The sequence below is a fragment of the Panthera uncia genome (genome assembly GCF_023721935.1).
Source record: "Panthera uncia isolate 11264 chromosome B2 unlocalized genomic scaffold, Puncia_PCG_1.0 HiC_scaffold_24, whole genome shotgun sequence".
In the NCBI taxonomy this organism is placed as follows: domain Eukaryota; kingdom Metazoa; phylum Chordata; class Mammalia; order Carnivora; family Felidae; genus Panthera; species Panthera uncia.
The window spans coordinates 10624743-10645455 of NW_026057580.1; the positions used below are offsets into that span (position 1 = coordinate 10624743).

The following is a 20713-nucleotide window of genomic DNA, read 5'->3' on the forward strand; positions in this document are numbered from 1 at the left end:
CTGACTCTAAAGGTAAGTCCAGTCGAAGCCACAGACCTGAAGTTGAGCTTTCTCCTGTTTCACTCCATTATTTATCCATCCCTCCATTTAAGAAATTTTCATTGGGGCCCCTGGGTGGCTCAGTTGGTTAAGCATCTGACTCTTGATTTTGGCTCAGGTCATGATCTCATGGTTTGTGAGTTCAAGCCCTGAGTTGGGCTCTGTGCTGACAGCATGGAGGCTGCTTGGGATTCTCTCTCTTCCTCTCTCTCTCTGCCCCTCCCCCACTTGGTCTCTCTTTATCAAAATAAATAAACAAACTTTTAAAAAGTTTTCATTACGTCCTGGGCACTGTTCTAGGTAGTAGGAATATGACACCTTAGCAAGGTCAGACACCTTAGCAAGGCAGACACCTTAGCAAGGCAGACACCTTAGCAAGGCAGAAAGGAAATAATACTGAAGAAGTCAGTAAGTAGTGCTATGAGGAAATAATACAGGGCATGTGATGAATGGCAGAGGACTACTTGAGACACAGTGGTCAGGAAAGTCCTAAGTAAGTGGCATTTAAGCTGAGACCCAAATTACAAGTAAAAGTGACCAGGTGAAGGTTTAGGGGAGAAGCATTCCAGGCAAAGGGAATAGCCTATTGCAAAGGCTGGAAGGTAGAAATGAGCTGGGGGTGTTGAGGAACAGAAAGGAAGCCGGTGTGGCTGGAGCAGAGAGAGAGTGGGAAGCAGTGGGGGATGAGGTCAGAGAGAGGAGGCAGGAGCCAGATCACACAGGGCCATGCAAAGGGAAATAAAGCATCTGGCTTTTATTCAACCATGGGAAGCCTTTGTAAGGTATCAGTGTGTATGTGTGTGTGTGTATAAGCAGGGGAAGGGGGGAATAGGGGATGTGGAGGAGGAGGAGGAGGGAGGCAGAGGTGATTGGATTTATATTTTTATTTTTAATTTTTTAAGTTTTATTACAAAAATTTTTTTGAGAGAGAGCCAGCTTGCACATGCAGTCACCTGAGCAGGGGAGGGGCAGAGAGAGAGAGAGTGAAGAGGGAGAGAGAATCTCAAGCAGTTTCCTCACGAGGCATGGTGCCCCTACGTGGGGCTTGTTGAGGGGCTTGATCTCATCACTGTGAGATCATGATCTGAGCTGAAATCAAGAGTCTAACACTTAGCTGACTGAGCCACCCAGGCAGCCCTGGATTTATGTTTTTAAAAGATCCTGTGTCTAGACTGGATTGTAGGAGTAAAGAGTGAAAGCGTGGACACCAGTTAGGAGGCAATCACAGCAATAGCAGGAGAGAAGATGGTGGCAGCCATGAAAATGGAGAGAAGTAGATACATTTGGGATATGTTTCAGGGGTAGAATTGCCAGGACTGGATGATAAATTGGATGGCAGGGGAGTGGGGGTGGAAGATGGAGAGACAGAAGTGGATTCTGATGGGATGGGAGAACCAAAAGTTCAATTCTGAATAGGTTAAGTCTAAATCTTTGGGGCAGACATCCACGTGGAGATGTCACTTGGCAGTGACATAGGAGTCTGGATTTCAGAGGCAAGGTCAGAACTAGAGAGACAATGCTGGGAGTCATCAGCATGAAGATGGCATTTAATGCCATGGAACTGGAAGGGATACCTTGTCTTGTGCATCCTCTTAACACCCCCTTCAAGGTATTTATGTTTTTCCCCTCATAATAAATGTTATGTACCTTCCATTTTAAATTCCAGAAGCAGGGACCTACCTCCTGTTTCCAGAAGCAAACCCCTCCAGACTTTGTCGTCTTCTCCTGAACTCTCACTGGGATCTAACCTCCCTGGATTAGATTCCTTACACCACAAGGACACTTCTACCAATCAATTTCACAGTATTCTGTGGAATTCCTTAAATATTCAAATTCTCTGTTTCATTTTTGAAAGAGTCTTCCTCTGGCAGTATTTACCCTAATGATGCTCCTTCTCTTTTGTGGTGAAGTCTGCTCTTTCTTCTACCCAATCACTAGGAGGCAGGGAGCAGAGGAGAGACCATGATTCTGCACCACTGATAACCTCCTTTTCTTCTCTTGAAGCCCATGCCTTTCACATTTGCCATGCTCTTTCTATCTGCACAGCACAGTCTTCTCCACCAACATCTTTATCACACTCTTAACATCTTTATATCTAGCTTAGTTTTTCTTCGTATCTCATCCCCACCAACATCTTTAGAGAGTTCAAAACCACACAGATGAGTCTCACGCTCTGTCCTCTCAGTGCTTCAACTCTCAATTACAACAGCTCTCCAGCCTCTTTCCCTACTTTAGGCATCCATGAGCAAGGTTGTCTCTCAAACCTCAGCCTCACTTGGAAGGGCTACATCTTTGAGATCTTGAACTCTGAATTCTCCCTCTCATCACGACCACTCCGCTTTCACAACCCCAACTCTTCCCTCCCATCAAATTAGTTCTCCATTCTCACTAAGACTTCCAACCCCTCTTCTTTCCTTGTTTTCCTTGTCCATTTGGTTTAACTTGCACTGCATGGTCAAAAATTTCAACTACTTTCACCAGCACTTAAGAATCACTTGGTGTTCTACCAAGATGACCTTGAAAAACTTGACTTGGGCAAACTCAATTGTTTCATTCTTGGGGGCTTCTCCTGGGCTGCCAAACACCGCAGGAGGGAGTCATGTCACCAAAAGGGGCAATCCTGGCCATCTAATCTCAGAAAGCCCTCAGTGTTTCTTAATCCTTTCTTGATTCCCTGTTATACCCCTGCAGGTGTTGTTCTAAAAATCCGTGCCTCTTGACCTCTTTACTTTCAGTTGGTGATACTATCATCTATTTTATTGTGCTCAAGGCCCACCAAGCTGGATCTCTTCACGTCCTTCTTTTCCTTCACTTTATTTACATTTCATCTTTCTTTTCTTCTGACTCAGAGAAGGACTCCCCTGTCCAAGGCTGATCCTTTGCACTGTGTATTCCACTTCCTCTGTCTTTACTATATTCTTTCCCCGCTTACATCTTTAGTATCTTTCTCTCTTCATGCACCTTGCTTGCATTTTACAAACATGTTTTTGTAATATTGTAATTTCTTGTAAATAAAAAAATCCTTCCCTGGACTCTGTTTTTCCCTCAAATGTCCATCCCATCTCTCACTTTCTTTTTCTGTGTGATGTCTCCAGAGACTAGGCCCTTTGCCCACTTTTCTTGGGAACTGGTAAAATTTTCCTTATCTGTAAAATTCGTGGGTTGAAGCAGAGATGATTCTTAGTTATCTTCCACATTCACCATTCTATGACTTTGTACCTACCACCTCCCTTTCCTCACCTCCCACTCATTCCTCAACCTATGTAAAGTGATTTCTGCCTCTTTGGTAAGTGGAAACTGTTTTCTCAAAATTTGTAATTGTCTAGTTCCTGAACCCAAAGTATCTTTTCAACCTTCCCCTACTAGACCTCTTTGAAGGATTAGATGTGGGTGCCCTGTCTCTGCTTGGCACGCCCCTCCCTTGCCCTACTCCTCTTTCCCCACCTCCCCCCTTTATTGATTCTTCTGGCGTCTACCATCTTCAGGGGCTCTTCTGGTTACCCTCTCTTGGGGATCCTGTCCACTCAGGGGCTCAATCTCCGCTAGGAAGGGAATGATGCTCAAATCTACCCCTCCAGCTCAAACTTTTCTCTTGAGCTCCGGACCTGCTTGCCGGAAGTCTCCAACCTGAGTGTTACGTTAGCATCTCAAATTCAGCAGGCCACCTTTGAGTACTTTATTACTCTAAGCATTACTTAGGGTAATTACCTGTAGTTGTTACTTACATATTGTTTATTTCATTAGAGTGTAAGTTCAGTGAAGGCAGTGAGTTTATTTCATTTAAACCCTTTGGGGGCGCCTGGGTGGCTCAGTCGGTTGAGTGTCCGATTTTGGCTCAGGTCATGATCTCACGGCTCATGAGTTCAAGCCCCACATCGGGCTCTGTGCTGACAGCTCACAGCCTGGAGCCTGCTTCAGATTCTGTGCCTCCCTGTCTCTCTGCCCCTCCCCCACTCACATTTTGTCTGTCTCTCTCAAAAATAAATAAACATAAAAAAAAATTTTTTTTAAATAAAAAACACCCTTTGTTTTGCAGAGTACCCTGATCCTATCCGGCACTTAATAAAATTTTATTGATTAGGGGCATCGGGCTACTCAGTTAAGTGTACAACTCTTGATTTCAGCTCAGGTCATGATCTCACAGTCGTAAGCTCGAACCCCGCGTTGGGCTCTGTGCTAGGTGTGGAGTCGGCTTGGGATTCTCTCTCAAAAAAGAAGTTATTGATTCAATGTCTGAAACTGAATTCCTTATCTTTTCCCTCAGCCAGGTGTCTCCTTCTAGGCGGAAGGCATCATCTTTCTAATCCCCTAGGCTCAAAACTCAGAGTCACCTAAGATTCCTCTTCCCTCAGTCCCACCATCCCAGGAGTTGTCTTGTGCTAATGACTTACCCTTTCAAGTTTCTAAGATCTGTTCCCTCCTTTAATGCCATTGTTACTGGAGCCTAAGTGAAAGTACACAAGTTTCAGAGTAAGATGAGCTTCGTGCTAATTGCACTACTTTTTGGAAGTTCAGTACGTTTATGAGCCCTTGGTTTCTTCTTTATAATAGAGATCCACCACCCACCTTCTGAACCGTTTTGGCAGAATTACTCATGTTAGGAACATGGCAGGTGTTCACCGAATGATAGTTGTTTTCTTCTTCACTCTTTGTCTGTAACCCCTGCAGCACTCTCGTGCTCTCTCTCTTCTGCGCAGCTGTCACTATGGCACACAGGATGAAGGCCCAAATCCTTCACCTTGGCCTTCTGCGGTCTTTTCTTCAACATGTGCACACTCACACCTGTGCTTCGTCTACCTCACGACATTCATCTTTTTCCTCAATACGCCGTTTTTTTTGACTCCTTGCCTAAGCTGAAGCCATTTCACTTATCTACAGAGACTTCTCCACCCAGAGAAATTGTACCTATTCACCAGCACCAGCTCAAATGCCCTCTTCCTGCTCAGAGTCCGCCGCCGCCGTGCTTTAGGATGGAATACACCTTCCCCTTTCTGTATCCACCATGTCTTACGCTAGAAGATTTACTCAGCACCCTGCCCTGAGTCACAGTTAGGTGTGGGCCTGCCTCCCCTGTGGGACTTATATTGAAGTAGGTTGGATTTCTTTCGGCTACTTGATGCTCAGTTGAACTACACTGAATAAAGTCCCTCCCAAACCCTTTTCCTAACTTAACCCAAACCTGCCGCAACCCCAATTCCCCAACCGACACTTTTTTATCTTGCTAGTCTTGTTCCCTAATCCCGTTTTTCTAACTGAACCTCAATGCATCATCCTTCACTGAGAACTGATTCCTCCTTCCAGCTCTCGAGAGCAGATACACTCACACCTCCCCAGTGTTTCACGGGAGGCACTGAGTCATCCCTTGGGGACCCCTGGGCCTCCCTCCCTGCCCCCATCACAGTGGACAGGATGCCTGCTGCCTGGCCCCAGGGGGTCAGAGGAAGCCAAGGCCTCTAGGGCTCAGTATTTTTATCAACCTAGGAAGCAAGAGACACAGAAGCGGAAACCCTGTGGTCAGAGAAAGTGAACAGCCCTCATCTCAGGGGAACCCCCAACAGGGCCGGGGGCCAGACACCAGGGAGGGACGTTGAAAAGAAGGAGGTTTGGGGGGCCAGGTATCAGGGCTTATCTTGCTTTGGTTTTATGTAACTCTGGCAGAGGGGAAATGACTTGAAAACCAGAGAAAAATCTCCTGGAAGAGGAAATTTGGACACCAGAAGTTTCTATTGCTTACCTGTCAAGCCCCAGCTTCGGGATCCTAACCCCAACACCCCCCGACAACAAACATGGGCTCTTTGCATGCCACTTCCGAAACCTCCAGCCTGTGAGAGGAACCGGACGCCTGGGTTGCTCACAGCTCGCCGGCTCTTCTCTGAATCACAGCAGCTTCCTCTCACAGGATCTTTCTCACCAGCCCTTCCTCCTCCTGCCCCATGAACAGTTGCCTGGTCCCTGCGAGGCCTTGGGTCTCCTAGCTGTCTTCTCCCAGGGTCTTGCGCCCACCCCTTGTGCCCCTGCTTCCACGGGCTTCCCCTCCACCTCCACGCCTGGGACTCCCCCGAGTACATGGGGCCTCCAGATCTGAAAAATAGGTTTCTGACCCGTAAGATTCTCTGCGGTAGACCTGTGCAGACTGTACACGCCAGCGCATGCCTGTACCGTCTCTTCCTTTCACGGAGTTCCCTGTTGTGTCTTGGGGAATGGAACTGGGGTTTGGTACTGTCAACAGCTTCCTCTCCCTCCAACCCCCAGGACCTTTTTCTCAACTTCAGGAAAAGAGACCTATCCGGAAAGCCAAGCCTGGACCGCCCAGAGATGAAGCCCAGGTCTGGGGTGGGGGCAGAAGCTGGGTAGAGAGGAGGATTGGGGCCCTGGAGGTAGAGAGATGGACTGAGGAGCTAGAGGGGAGATAGCCTTGGGTGTGGATCCCTGGTTGCCCAAGAGCAGACAACCCAGGTTACATAATTTGGCTCTTTCCACCTCCCTCCCCGGCTCCTAATTTTAGCAACCGAAATTCCACTCCCCCACAGGGCTCTTCCTCTGTCCGTTCTGCTTCTTTCTATCCCGTCCTCCCGCAATCTCCTCATGGCCCCCAGCTCCAGCTGCCCCCAACTCAGAACGTTCAGTGACTCAGCAAAGGGAAAGCCCTGTGCCGGGGGAAGGGGGTGTTAAGTGGGGAGGAGGATGTGGTTCTGCCCCGGGGAACTGGGGAGAGGAGGGAAACTGGTTTTGTTCCCTTTTTTTGCCTCTGTTCACATCTATTTCTCCAGTCACTGCCTGCAGAGTAGAGGAGCCCAGCGCAGGGAGGGGAGTGAGACTGGGGGGCAACATGGGTCTTCTCCGGGCTGCCTAGGTATGGGGGTGGGCAAGCAGGGCCTTCCTGCCTCCAGCTGAGAGCGCGGCTCAGTGTGTGCCTGCGTGTTGCAGGTGTGTAGGAGCTGCGGGTTTTGGCAGGCGGGGTGGGAAAGGAGATGTCACGTATGATGAAAACCACAGCAATGGAAAAAGGCAGAGGAGACACTGGGAGTGAGATGTGGAACCAGGTCTTATTAGGAAATGGAGGAGTCAAGGAGCAGTGGCGGTGGCCCATATCCTCCCCACCCCCACTCGTTACAAGTTTCACTCCCACCCCATATCCTTCGCGGCGCGGGGCAGCATCAGCCTCTTCCTCGTCACCCCCGCCCTGACCTGCCCCTTACTACTGCCCTGCCTCTAAGGCTGCACTCCCTGCAGTTTCTCACTCTTTCCCTGGGGTCACTTGAGGGCCTCCGCGTGGCGATTCAGGGCTTGAGAAAGGGCCGTCACAGCTCCCATCACGCGGCCCAGCTCCCAGGTCTCAATCTGGCTTCGGAATCGCTGCAGGAAGCGGTCAGGGTGCCAGCGGACCTGCTGGACCCTCAAGTACCTCCTCAGAGCCCCCTGCTCCTCCAAGGGGGGGCCCCTGGCCACCAGGGCTGCAGCCATGGCCTCTGGGTCCCCTCCCCCAGGGCAGGGCCAGGGCACATCGCCAAAGCGCCAAAGGCTGCCCCTCCCTGCTCCTCTTGGGTGCTCTGCCCTGGGCCCAGCCCTGGCTGGCTCTGGCCCTCGGTCCCCACGAGCCTCCTGTGCCCTCTTGGCTCGGCTCTCACGCAGTTCTTCCTCCTTGGCCCGGGCTCGCTCTCGGAAGAGCCGCTGCTCCTCCTCCTGCTGTCGCCAGTTGTGACTGGAGCCCTCAGCCCGTGGGGGTCGGCGGGCTCCCTCTGCCTCGTGCTGCTGCTGCTTCTGGGCATGTTCCCGGGCCAGGCGATCTGACCAGGCTGAGAAGGACTCGGGTTCCTGGGTCTCATGGGAAGCATCATCTGTTTGGGAGGGCAGGATGGGGGTGGTCGGGGAGATGCTGTGAAAAGGTGACAGGCAAGAGCGGCAGGGAGGTTCAGAGAAAGGGGGCACAGGAAGCCAGTGGGAGCACCCATGTGGTGGGTACAGGAAAAGCAGTCAAGGGGAAGAAGGGCAGCTATGGATGGGAATGGATTCCTTACCTTCAAACCTCCCGATGACCTCCTGCCACTCATCCTCCAGTTCTCCCTGCAGCTTCTGCCTCCATTCCCGCTCCTTAGAGGCCTCGTCTTCTTCCTCTTCTTCAGCAGAATCCCAGGGAGGCCCCCAGCCCAGAATTTGCCCAGGGGTCTCCCCATCCTTATTCTTTATTCCCATAGCAGAGGGGCAGCGACTCAGCAGTGGCAGGAAGAAGTCCGTGTAGGCTGTTGGTGGGAGAGCAGTGAGCAGAAATTAGCTGGGACTCCCACTCCTTGGCAGGCTGCCATCTTGAATCTTGCTGGTCACTCCCTCCCTTGGTCTTAGAGCAATGGAAAGGGTTGCCCACATGGAAGTCTCCTGGGCATTAGGAAATCACGGTCACCGACAAATATTTACTGATAGTTTACCACATGCGTGATAAGTGTGGTAGTTTACAATATTATGACCTATGTTCCCACAAACTGTTTCAGTGTCCTGGGAGTTCTGCTATGTTAAATGACATTTTCTAGTCTGCGTCCAGCCACCTTGGGCAATGTCAAAAACCTCTAACTATGTACTTCGTTTTTAGTTTGAAAATACTGTCACTTTATAACCCTTACTGTGTTTCTCATCCAAAACTAATTCAGACTGGTAAAATACCTGAATGTTTTACTCTGTACCATTATAGATATACAAATAAATAATAGGTGCCTTTGTACATGGCTTTTTTTTTTTTTTTAAAGTATTTACCCATTTTGACAAAGACAGAGACAGCGTGATTGGGGGAGGGGTAGAGAGAGAGGGAGAGAGAGAGAATTCCAAGCAGGCGCCACACTGTTAGTGCAGAGCCTGATGTGGGACTCCATCTCATGAAACCATGAGATCATGCCCCGAGCCCAAACCGAGAGAAGGATGTCTAACTGACCTGAGCCATTCAGGAGGCCCTTACAATGCTTTTCAATGAACTGAGTAAAATAAGTGTTTTCAGGGGAATTCCTCTCAGCCAACCTCATATGGGGCATACTGGAAGGGGGATTGGGAAGTAAAGGGAAATGTTCCCAGGAACAGAGCAAAGTTGTTCCAAATGACTGCTGACCTAGGGCAGGGGAAAAGGGCTGAGATAGAGGGTCCCACCCAAGGGCTGGCTGACAGGAGGCTGGGGGTAAACAGCAGAGGGACTGACATTCCTGAACCCCCCTCTTCCTGAGCCCTCACTGCATCCACTCTAGCATCAGCAGAAGGCCATGCTGCTCACTTCACTACCAACCCAGCCCTCTACCCCTGGTCAAGCCCACCTACCATGGCCACCAAGCACCTCTTCACTCCGGGGACAGAGGAAGGTGAGTGAAGTACCCTCCCTTCCTATGGACCTACTTTCTCTCCCTAGGGCAGGAGGAAATGGGTCGGCAGTCCTTAAATCCTTATTTTGTGGTGCTGGGAAGTACTGGCCACCTGACAAAAGGATGGGACAAGGGAAGGATTGTCCTGTCACTGCCAGGAAGGCAGGAAAACAGAATGGGCCAACCTGGGCTGGCCAAGGCCCATCACCCCCCACCCATCACCTCTTGGTGCAACTCTGAGCGCCGCCCAGCCCAAACCATATCAGGATGAGGGAAGGGGGTACTTATTACTGATGTGACTGGTCACAAGCCCTCCCAACTTGTCCCATCCAGCAAATACCTGGTCCTGTCTTTCAACTGTTTATTCCCCATTAGGGTTCACAGCAGCGGGAGGGTGGGTGGGTGCTCAGACTCCCATAGGAGGTTTTAAAATTCATAGATTTTAAGGAGTAAGGCCTCCAACTAAAAAACAGGGCAAGTAAAATATAGTACAGCATATTAAATAGCCACTAAAAATGATGCCTGTGTGAGGAAAAAACTGGCTATAAAACCATACATGGGATCCAGTCACAACCATATGAAAAAAAGAGGCCAAATCTTATGGTTAAAAAAAATAACTAGAAGGAAATGTGTAAAAATTCTGGTTTCTGTGTGGTAGGACTATGGGTGGCTGTCTTCCAATCTTATTTGGTAAATATTTTAATGTAAACAGGATACAACTGATGTGAAAAAATTTTTCTCTTTTTAAAGAATGAAGAATAAATTTAATCACTGTTAACAGTTTGCTGTGGTCCCTTCCAGTCCTGTCTTGGTGTGTATAAATGCATATATGGGTGTCTTTTTTTCAGAGGTATGTGACCATGCTATTTCTATTGTTTGGCAACTTGCTTTTTTCACTTAACGTCTCATTTGTATTTTTCCACAAGAGTATACACAGCCCACCTCATTCTTTTTTATGACTGTGTAGTGTTCCGCTATGCATATGAAACAAACATCTCCCACCCCCAGTCAACAGACTTTGTTTCCAAAAATGTTCAGCCTCCTACATATATCTCTGTGGACAAGGAGTGGGGTAGATTCTCGGAAGTGGAATTTCTGAGTCAAAGAACATGTGCGATTTTACTGAATTGCTCTCAAATTTGTGCCAACATACGCCCTGATACAGAATATGAGTGCCTGTGTTGTCCTTTACTAAAGTTGAGTATCACAAACCCACCCTTTTAATTTTGCTCATCTGATAGAGGAAAAGATTTCATTGTTTTTTTTCCTTTTTTAATGTGTTTTGGCCCAATCTTTCTTCCTTTCTCTTTCTTTCTTTCCTTGTGTCCTTCTTTTTTAAAATATTTTGTTTTTCAGTAATCTCTACACCCAACATTGGCTTGAACTCATGACCCTGAGATCAGGAGTCACAATCTCTACCAAGTGAGCCCGTCAGATGCCCCTGGCTCTTTATCTCTTTTGTGAATGACTTGTTCATGTTCTTCATCTACTTTTCCCTGGAAATTATACATGTAGACATGAGAGCTCTTTATACTTTGTAGTATACTTTGTATACTTTTATACCTTGTGCCAAGTATTTGTAAATATTTTCTCCCATCCTTAGAAAGGTTTTATGTAGTTAAATATGTATCAATATTTTCTTTCATTGCTTTTGGCTTTACGTCATCCTTAGATAGGCTTTCCCCACTCTAAGATTATAAAAATATTCTCTAGTGTTTTTTTTCTACTAATTTTTATTTTTAGAAATCTAAACAAATTAAAAAAGTATAGTACAATAAGCGCCCCCACTCCTCCCACAAGGTATGTTACTGTTCTGTCATTTTTGCAACATTATTTTGTATTAAAGAAATAAAGTATCATAGGTAAAGTTAAAGCTTTCTCTAATATTGCCTTCTGAATATTATTCCCCATCTGCCCCTCACCGCCAAAGGAAATGTCTCCTGTGAATTTGCTACACACCCTTCCTGTCATGTTAAGATATTTAAGCTGCTGTAATTTATTTATTTTAATTTTAGAGAGAGAAAGAGAGCGTGTGGACATGCGGGGAAAGGGGCAGGGAGAGGACAGAATTTTAAGCAGGCTTCATGCTGGTCGTGGAGCCTGACATGGGTTTCAATCCCACAACCCTGGGATCATGACCTGAGCCGAAATCAAGAGGTGGATGCTCAACTGCTTGAGCCACTCGGTGCCCCCGTTATTGATTGATTGATTGATTGATTGATTATTTTTGAGAGAACAAGCACGAGAGAGTGTGAGCGTGTGCACGCACAAGTCGGGGAGGGGCAGAGAGAGAAGGGGCAGAATCTGAAGCATGTTCTGTGCTGCCAGTGCAAACCCTGATGTGCTTGAACCCACCAACCATGAGATCATGACATGACTTGAAGTCGGATGCTCAACTGACTGAGCCACTGAGGCGGCCCTCCGGTAATATACTTTTGAGTCAGGGGTGAGGTAGGAGTCCTTTCCTTAGATGAACCAAATACTCCAAAATTGTTTCTTAAATAGCTCACCACCCACCAGTGATTTGAAATGCCACTTTCATCATCAATTTAGCAGTACAAATCAACTTCCCAGGGTTCTTTAATATGTTGTCCTTTAATATTGAGAAAAATCTAGATGAAAAAAAATTTTGAAGTAAAAACACACTCTGTGTCTTAGTGGTGGAAGCACTGTTCTTCCCCTCCCCATAACGAGGCATGATTTCTATTTTATTTATTTATTTTTTTTCAACATTTTTTTAAAATTTATTTTTGGGACAGAGAGAGACAGAGCATGAACGGGGGAGGGGCAGAGAGAGAGGGAGACACAGAATCGGAAACAGGCTCCAGGCTCCGAGCCATCAGCCCAGAGCCTGACGCGGGGCTCGAACTCACGGACCGCAAGATCGTGACCTGGCTGAAGTCGGACGCTTAACCGACTGCGCCACCCAGGCGCCCCATGATTTCTATTTTAACATCACGTTCACACTCACTGGTCCAACACACTTTTTAAAAAAAACAGTATTTGGGGAGCCTAGGTGGCTCAGTCGGTTAAGCATCCAACTTCGGCTCAGGTCATGATTTCACTGTTTGTGAGTTCGAGCCCTGCATCGGGCTCTGTGCTGACAGCTCAGAGCCGGCAGCCTGCTTCAGATTCTGTGTCTCCCTCTCTCTCTGACCCTCCCCAGCTCATGCTCTGTCTCTCTCTCTCTAAGATAAATAAAAACATTAAAAAAAAAACACCAATATTGTAAGTTTATACTGAGTGATGGTTGATAGAGGCACAGAGGAAAAAAAGGTAAAAGTGGGTAGGGTGGGGACACCCGGGTAGCTCAGTTAGTTAAGTGGCCAACTCTTGATTTTGGCTGAGGTCATGACCTCACCATCTGTGAGCTTGACCCCACATAGGGCTCTGTGCTGACAGTGTGGAGCCTGCTTGCTGTTCTCTCTTCCCCTCTAGTTCTCTTTGTCTCCCCCACTTATTCTCTCTTTGTCTCAAAATAAACCAACAATTACAAAAACAAAAAGTGGGCAGGGTGTTTAGAGAGGGCTCCAAAAAGGAGGTGGGGCTTATGTTGGGCTGGAAAGGGAGGATAACTTAGCAAAGTGGAAATCAGGTGGATGGGAAGGCAGTCTTGTGAAAACATGCCTGGGGTCACTGAAGACAGAGCTGGGTAGCTGGAGTTGCAGGTTTGCGGTTGTGCCATGGTAGGTAAGGCTGAAAGGCAAATGGAACATAAACCAGATGGCTCAGCTATCTGCAAAACGGGCCACCGCTTACACCTACTGTGTAGGTCAAAGTGAGTAATGGGTGGGCGATGTCAGGTACTATGCTGGCACAGAACAGAAGTACAGTAAATGTTACATAAAAAAACACACACACACAAAGAAACCAGGCTGGCTTTGGACTTGATTGTTTTCGCAAAGGCCGTTTCTTAGTGTCCACTAATTCTTGTTGTACGCAGAGAATGGTTATTGTCTGACTAAGGTGTGTTTATATGGGGGTCTTAGGCAGCTAAGACCACTTCCCCACGAGGTGATGGGTCCCAAAAAGAAGTTACCAAAAGCCATTCACTGGCTTCTCATCGGTTGTGACCGCGCAGCCAGACAATCCAGCATGAACTGCCTCATCTCTCGCCTAATGTGGCAATGGGAGAAAACCTCCCCTCCTCAGGGGATCCTGGGTCATTTCATCTGGTCAAAGGAAATATTTGCATTTTAAGACAGAATGGTCTCTAGAGCAGCTCAAAGCTGAATGAGACGGGCCATTTTACCAAAGAGCCAGAAGGCCACCTGGTGGCTGGACCGTCAGGGGAACAGGAGGAAGTAAGGCCAGAGAGGACACCTGGGCTTGGGAATGACCTGAGAGCAGGTCCCCCTTAGGAAAGACAACAACCTGTCAGTTATGAGACTTCGATAAGTTCCTGAACTTTCTGGGCCCTGCTTTCCTCATCTGTAATGAGATAATAGCGTCAATCTCATATGCTTCTTAGATGTCAATACGACGAAGGAAAATCCTGCCACGCTATGAGGTAGTTTTATTACTCAAAAAGCCATAATTGGAAAATATGAGAATAAAAATAACAATACTTCTCATCTAGTGAGCGCCAAATCTGCCAAGTACTTGCCTCATTTACTTGTCACACCTTTCATTTTAGAGAAGCAAGTTAAAATATAAATAATAATAATAATAATGATAAAAAAGGCAAATTAGGGTCACGGAAGTTAAGTTGCATGTTCCTGTTACACAGCCGGTAAGGGGTAGAGGCTGAACTTGGAGGAGGTCTGGGATCTGCCACACGGTCCTCTGCTCTCTTGCCATGTATAACGTGAGCTGTCAAATTAGATGCCTGCATTTTGCACACCTGCTCTTTTTGTTTTTAACAAAAAATCTGAATATGCCAGCCTATCTCATTATGTTAAGGGGAATTAAAGGGTTTTTTTTTAATTTACCATATGGGGAGAAGTTTTTGGGGTGAGAGGTTTCTGTTGGGGAGCTGGAGGATGGTAACAGCAATCAAACTGAGTTAAGGTTGTTCATTCCAACCCAGATTTTCCTCCAACGTTCTCACTAGAAGGAAAATCTCTAGAGGGTTTTATTTTCCTAAGGGCTATTATCTCTACTGAGCTGCCTCCGCTGTCAATAGGTCCCCACCTGAAACCCTCAGTGTCAAAGGTTTCTCAGAACTCAGATGTTTTTGGGACTTGGTAGGGCTGACCTGAAAGTACATACATCGTATCTTAGGTAGCCGAGGAGGGCCTGGGTAGCTCCGGTAACCAAACACGTGAAATGTTTCTGCAGTGAAACGCCATCAGTAGGATAAAAATGAATGATAGATAGTCTCCCTTTAGTTCAGGTTAGGTTTTCTCTCCAAACGATTCTGGTGGCTGACTGATGAAAAATGTTTGGCTCTTAGTGTTTTGAGTTGCAGAACTGAGGCTAAGGGAGTATGGATCTGCTGATAATGGAAACGACGTCCAGCATCTACTGCATGTTAATCACAGGCCAGGTGCTCTAATTGCATATGGTGTCAGTTCATTCTCAAAACATACGTGACAGCATGGGTGCTTTGAACATGGGCACTATCATTGTATAATTCTGTAATGTATCACCCAGGATAACACAGTCGTTACAGAGTACAGACGGTCTAGCTAGGCTGCCTGGGTTATAATCCCTGCTCTACCACTTTGTCGCTGGGGGACTTTGGCAAGTTATTTTACTTCTCTGTGCTGTTTTCTCATCTGAGAAATAGGGGATAATATTAATTCTTATAGTTTCATAGGGTTGTTGGGAGGACTAGATGAGTGGTTTTGTGAGAAGTACTGGAATATAGCAAGAGTTATTTAACTCTTTGCACGCGGGCAAACTAAGCCTCAGGGAAGTTTAGGAAGTTGCCCAAGAATACTCAGCTGTTAAATGTGGAGCTGGGATTTGAACCTAGGCAATCTAACTGCAGAACCTACCCTCTATCCTACTTTTTGTACCCTCTATCCTACTTTTTGTACTGTGTCTTGACAACCAGTCAAGACACACAGTAGCTACTAATGTAGAAAGATGTGAAAATTGAAGTTGTTGTTTCGAGAATGCTGGGATCTTCAGAGAATGAATGGTAGCTCAGCAACCTAAAGGCACAAATGACTGCCACATGCCAACGTGGACAGCTACTTTCCTCTGCATCCCTAGCTTATTTTTCATTTGTTGGCCTTCATCTCCTTCCCGTTTAGTTAGCCGCTCATGACCTTGTTCCCCACCAGGCAAACTCACCATCAGGGCCCTGGCGGGCAGCAGCGTGCAGCGCCGTGTCCCCGTGGCGGTCCTGGTGGGCAGGGTCAGCCCCAAGCCGAAGAAGCAGGCACAGGGCAGGGGCATCGTGCCGGGCACAGGCCCGGTGCAGTGGTGGGGGTTGCCCAGCATCTACATCAAGGCCCGGGTGTCTCTGGAGGAGGGCTTGGGCCCGGACCAGCCGTCCTGCAGACAAGTAACGACGGAAGCGACGCTCTCGGCGTTGGCGGCGGGAAGTGGAGGCCATGGAAGTCTTGGGCTGAGGAAGAAGGAGAAAAAGGCAGCAGTCAGGGCCCCAGCCTTGCCTGGTCCCTCCCCCACCATCCCTGACATTCCATCTTGTTCCTCCCTTCGGTTCCCCTTCTTTTTACATCTTCAGGAATAGATGAGGCCTATCCTAACGCTCATCCCTTAACCAGATGATAGGTTTGAAAACAATTTTGAAGTGGGCTTGGGTCACAGACATTTTTAATGTAAAATTTGAGAAAAGGATAAATAATTGCTTTTGAGGCTCACTAGCCCAGGTAAGTTTTAATACGGGGCTTTGAAAAAGACAAATAAATAATGATGGGGGACATTTTAATCAACAGAAATCTGAATTTAAAAGTCACAGATAATTTCAAATAATGATCTAGAAATTGAATATAATCTACCCGGCAGACAGATGTGGAGGCTTCTCCCTCTGGGACCTGGGGGGAGGGGTTACTCATCAGACCTGCCCCCCGCCCCCCTAAGTACCCCCAGAGCTGTAGGCCCGACGCCTGTGTTTAAGACGCTCGGAAGAAGGGAGGCGGGAAGGGCGGAGACACTGTAGGCTGGCGGAAATGGCGAACGCCGAGACGCAGGTAAAGGGCGGAAACGCACTTGGAAGGCACGTTACCGGATGTCGTCTCTCTCCGAGGGGAAGGGGGGGGGGGTGTTCCCTTAGTCTGGCCTCGGGGGGAAACTAGGGGAACTTAAGGTAAAGGGTCCGTCTGAAACCGTAAGACTGGACGGTAGACGCGAAAAAGGAGCCGAGCAAGGGAGGGTAAAAACGGTGATTTAGAGATTTAGCTTCCCCTCCCCCAACAGGGAAGAGAGATGAGATGGTTCAGAGATAGATAAGAGAGAAAAAACAGGGGAGATGAAGAGGATTAAAAATCATGGTGAAAATGGAAAACCAAAACTAAAACCACGGTGAGGCCAAGAACTGGGACAAATCAAAAAAGACATGTGTGAAAGACATTGAAAAAAAAAAAAAAAGTGGGGCGCCTGGGTGGCTTGGTTGCTTGAGCGTCCGACTTCGGCTCAGGTCATGATCCCACAGATCGTGAGTTTGAGCCCCACGTCGGGCTCTGTGCCAACAGCTCAGAGCCTGGAGCCTGCTTCGGATTCTGGGTCTCTGGCTCTCTCTACCCCTCTCCACTCATGCTCTGTCTCTGTCTCAAAAATAAATAAACATTAAAACAAAATTAAAAAGAGTAGGACAAGGCAAATGAAAATTTAGACTTGGGAAAGATACAGAAAAAGAGATAGGGGAGGTAGAAAAAAAAAAAGAGAGGCAGAGAAGTAGGAAGAATTCAGAAACCCAGCATACTCTTTTCCCAATTAACGGCACATGTTGACTTCCTTTCCCTCTCACCCCATTTTCAAGCCCTCTATGCCTCCTTTTCATTCCTCTCTGCCCCTGTCCCGGTTGCTAGACATCGACCCGGAAAACCCTACACCTGCGGTGATGATAGCGAGCAGCTCTGGGCCTGGTCTCTGCTGCTCCCAGGTGGTCCTTCTGGGTACTGCCCGTGGGAGAGGTGGGAGAAGAGACCAGCCATCAGTTGGAGGATCAGTTTGGGGGAGACACCTGGTGCAGCAGGCTTAGCGGAAAAGGGGAGCACTAAGACCCAGGGACAGTGGAGAATTGCAGCGAGAAGCTGGTGGAAGAGGAGTAGGTGGTGTGTATGTGTGTTGGGGGTTGGGGGAGCCTTCTGGTACCTTGGTAGCATCCGAAACAGCATCAGCCATAACGACAGAAATGGCCAGTCAGTCTCAGGGTATCCAGCAGCTCCTGCAAGCTGAGAAGCGGGCGGCTGAGAAGGTGGCAGATGCCAGAAAGAGTGAGTTTCCTTTTCTCTCCCTTAGGAGTCTGGAAAGAAAATTGGGGTGCAGGGGGACAGCAAACATTTGAGTCCCTGGGAAAATCCAAGGCCGGGGTGGGGCGGGGGAGAAAGCTGGGGCTGGGCTGGCTGATTAGGAGGCTGATTAGGAGGGTGATTAGGGGGGTGGGTGTTAGAATCTAGCACCTGGTCGGCTGAGAGATGGCAGCAAAACTTTCTGGAAAGGAATGACCCCTACTATCACATTTTGTGAGGGGGTCTACTCCCACCCCCTATCCCTTCTTCTGCTTCCAGGGAAGGCCCGGCGTCTGAAGCAGGCAAAGGAGGAGGCCCAGATGGAGGTGGAGCATTACCGTCGAGAGCAAGAGCAGGAATTCCAGAGCAAGCAGCAGGCGGTGCGTTGTGGGAGAGTTGAAATGGGATCCTGGGGTGCAAGTTGGTGGGTGCATCTGATGAGGTGTGCATGGGGTGACCCTAGAAGAAAACAAGATGGTAAAGGGCTGAAAGGGACCCTTGGCAGGGACCACGTTATTGTTCAAGATATGTGAGATGTATGAGAATCTGAGAGTTTTTAAAGACTTGGATGGCTTGTGGGGCGGGGGGGGGGGCTTGCCACCATCTGTGTGGAGTATGATGTCATTTGGGGTGGAAGGCAAAGTTTTATGGTCATGTATGGTGAGGTAGTGGGGGTTTTCCAGTTGTTTTAGGATGAAGTTGCATGTCAAATCTCAAAGGAAAGGGAATTGTGTTGCTTTCTTTGGTGTCTGGATATTTCCATGGGATGGGGGTGGTTTTGGCAAGGGCTTTTCTTCCTAGCCTTGCTCCAGGACTTTTTCCTCCACATACCTGTACCCTTCTTTCTGTGTTTCTGCTTTTGCCTTTCTGTCTTCTGCCCCTCTCCCGATCCCCCAGGCCATGGGCTCCCAGGGGAACCTCTCAGCTGAGGTGGAGCAGGCTACGAGACGCCAGGTACAGGGCATGCAGAGCTCCCAGCAGAGAAACCGTGAACGCGTCCTGGCCCAACTTCTTGGCATGGTCTGTGACGTCAGGCCCCAGGTCCACCCCAACTACCGGATTGCTGTCTAGAATTCACCATAGGACCTGACTGTTCCCTTCCAGTTCCCTTCCTCAAAGAAACCCCCCAAACAAAATTACCACCTGCCATCTTCACTGCTTCTTTCCCATTTTCTCTCCTTTCCATTCCCTAGAAATTCTAGGGGCAAGATCCAATAACTCTGTGAAAAGTACCCTGTTCAGATCTGAGTCTCCTTACTGTTCTTTAACCTTCACTGGGACCTTGTAAACTCCCAAGTCACTCTCACCGAAACCCTCTGTGAAATTTGTAGCATGGATAAGTAGGGATGTGGAAAAAAACACTTTGACTTCAGAGCCTGGAAGCCTTGGGTTCCTTTCCCAACCCTGCCACTTTCTGGCTGTGCACCCAGGACAGCTACTTAATCTGTAGTCCAGTGTCCTCCTTTGCAAGACTGGCATGATGCTGATGGTGATAATAACAATAATACATACCTTACGGGACTGCTGCAATGATTGGGAATCACTCTGTAAAGAGCCTAGCATGGTTTTTGGCATGTAGTTGCTGTGATTCCATAAATGTCCGCCCTATGATATTATTACCACCCGTTGCCCACCGTCAAAACCAAAACACAAATGTTTCCTCACATTTGTCAATGGCTGTCTAATTCACTCACTCATTCTGTGAACCTAGTAATTTTTCTGAAGAATTGGCTCTTCCCACCTCTCTTTTCCCAGAGACTTTATGGTCCCTGAAAAGGAAATGAAGACCTCGTTCAGCCTCTCTACTGTGGTTCCAGGAAGATGTTGCATTTCGTAGTCTCTCTTTTTGTCTCTAAATTGGTCTTTTTATTGGATTTTTCCCTTTCCTTTTCCGATTTCCCCAAAGACCCATCAGATGTTCACTGCTTCCTGAGATGTAAAGTGATGCTGTGTTCCTTTGTATGCATGGCCTCCCTTTCTACATCCTTAACATCCTTTCCTTTGTAACAATAAAAAAGTGTCAATAATAATAATAAAAATAAGACCTATGGGCAAATCAATTGGTGTGTGGAAGCAGCTTCCTTTTTGCTTCATCATTTCTCACTTTCATTCACTCTCTTGTTCCTTATTTACATATTCCCCAAATACCCCAAAGCGCTGTCCTTTGAAGCTTGTTGGAAAAAATAAAAGCAACTAGTATGTTATTGTTTCTCTTAAATGAGGAACATATGTGGTTCCTCGTTGGGAACCCAAGAACTACAATGGCAACTATAGAGAAAAGCTGGGGTGTATTAACAAGCACTCTTTGCTCCTTATTTTGCTTTATTTTTCTTCATGGCACTTATTACTACTTGACATTTGTTTATATGTTGTCTTCCCTGGAATGTGAACTCTGATGACAGGGCTGTTCACCGAGTCCCCGGATCCTAGGTTAGCGGTTGGCACAGGGTAGGCAGCTGATAAATACCGTTGAATCAATTGATACTTAAAGTCGGAAACATCATCCTTGGATCACTGTTCCTTCTCTTGGCCGCAGAACAATGCCTACTTCACCAAAGACTTGAACCAATGAAGTAATCCATAGGGTAATTATTAACCGGACTCTTCAAGCAGGGAGGCAGGATACAATAGAGACTAAACGATGTTTAAACAGCTAGATTTATTTTCGATCTGTTGCTTTGCTTGTTGTAGAATGGCAGTAATGGTACCTATTCCTTACTGTTAAGTGGCTAACTGGTAACAGGTAAAGAGCCGAATGTTTGCTGTCATTTTTGTTGACATCACATCTGACTTTGGTAGCATATCAAAGACTGGGTTATCAAATGCTTCATTAAGGAAAAAATTCAAGCTCAACAATGGGGCTGCTGGAGGCGGGGCTAAAGACATTCTGGTCGAATTAACAATATTTATATAATGTTGCGTAACCCTCAAGCCCCACCACTTCTTTAAAACCTGAGGCAGAATCCACTCAGT

At 47.5% G+C, this 20713-nt stretch overlaps 2 protein-coding genes across 5 annotated transcripts; one reads left to right on the forward strand and one right to left on the reverse strand.

Moving 5' to 3' along the window:
- Positions 1–6979: 6979 nt before the first annotated feature.
- On the reverse strand, positions 6980–16487 carry NFKBIL1 (NFKB inhibitor like 1). Of its 2 annotated transcripts, none has more exons than XM_049653627.1 (4): positions 16374–16487; positions 15618–15894; positions 8058–8279; positions 6980–7877 (listed from the first exon to the last, which is right to left on the reverse strand). In XM_049653627.1, the coding sequence occupies exons 2-4, from the start codon at positions 15880–15882 to the stop codon at positions 7294–7296; spliced, it is 1071 nt and encodes a 356-aa protein (XP_049509584.1). In that variant the 5' UTR covers positions 15883–15894; positions 16374–16487; the 3' UTR covers positions 6980–7293. The 2 variants fall into 2 exon arrangements, with proteins under 2 accessions (XP_049509584.1, XP_049509583.1); XM_049653626.1 differs by having other exon boundaries at positions 16289–16466.
- On the forward strand, positions 16487–19800 carry ATP6V1G2 (ATPase H+ transporting V1 subunit G2). 3 transcript variants are annotated; one of them, XM_049653654.1, is made up of 5 exons: positions 16487–16811; positions 17642–17725; positions 18020–18120; positions 18638–18694; positions 19496–19800. In XM_049653654.1, exons 2-5 carry the CDS (start codon positions 17644–17646, stop codon positions 19511–19513), a joined length of 258 nt encoding a protein of 85 aa, XP_049509611.1. In that variant the 5' UTR covers positions 16487–16811; positions 17642–17643; the 3' UTR covers positions 19514–19800. The 3 variants fall into 3 exon arrangements, 2 of the variants coding, with proteins under 2 accessions (XP_049509611.1, XP_049509610.1); XM_049653653.1 differs by having other exon boundaries at positions 18638–19800; XR_007462705.1 differs by lacking the exons at positions 16487–16811; positions 17642–17725; positions 18638–18694 and having other exon boundaries at positions 18032–18120.
- Positions 19801–20713: the final 913 nt, after the last annotated feature.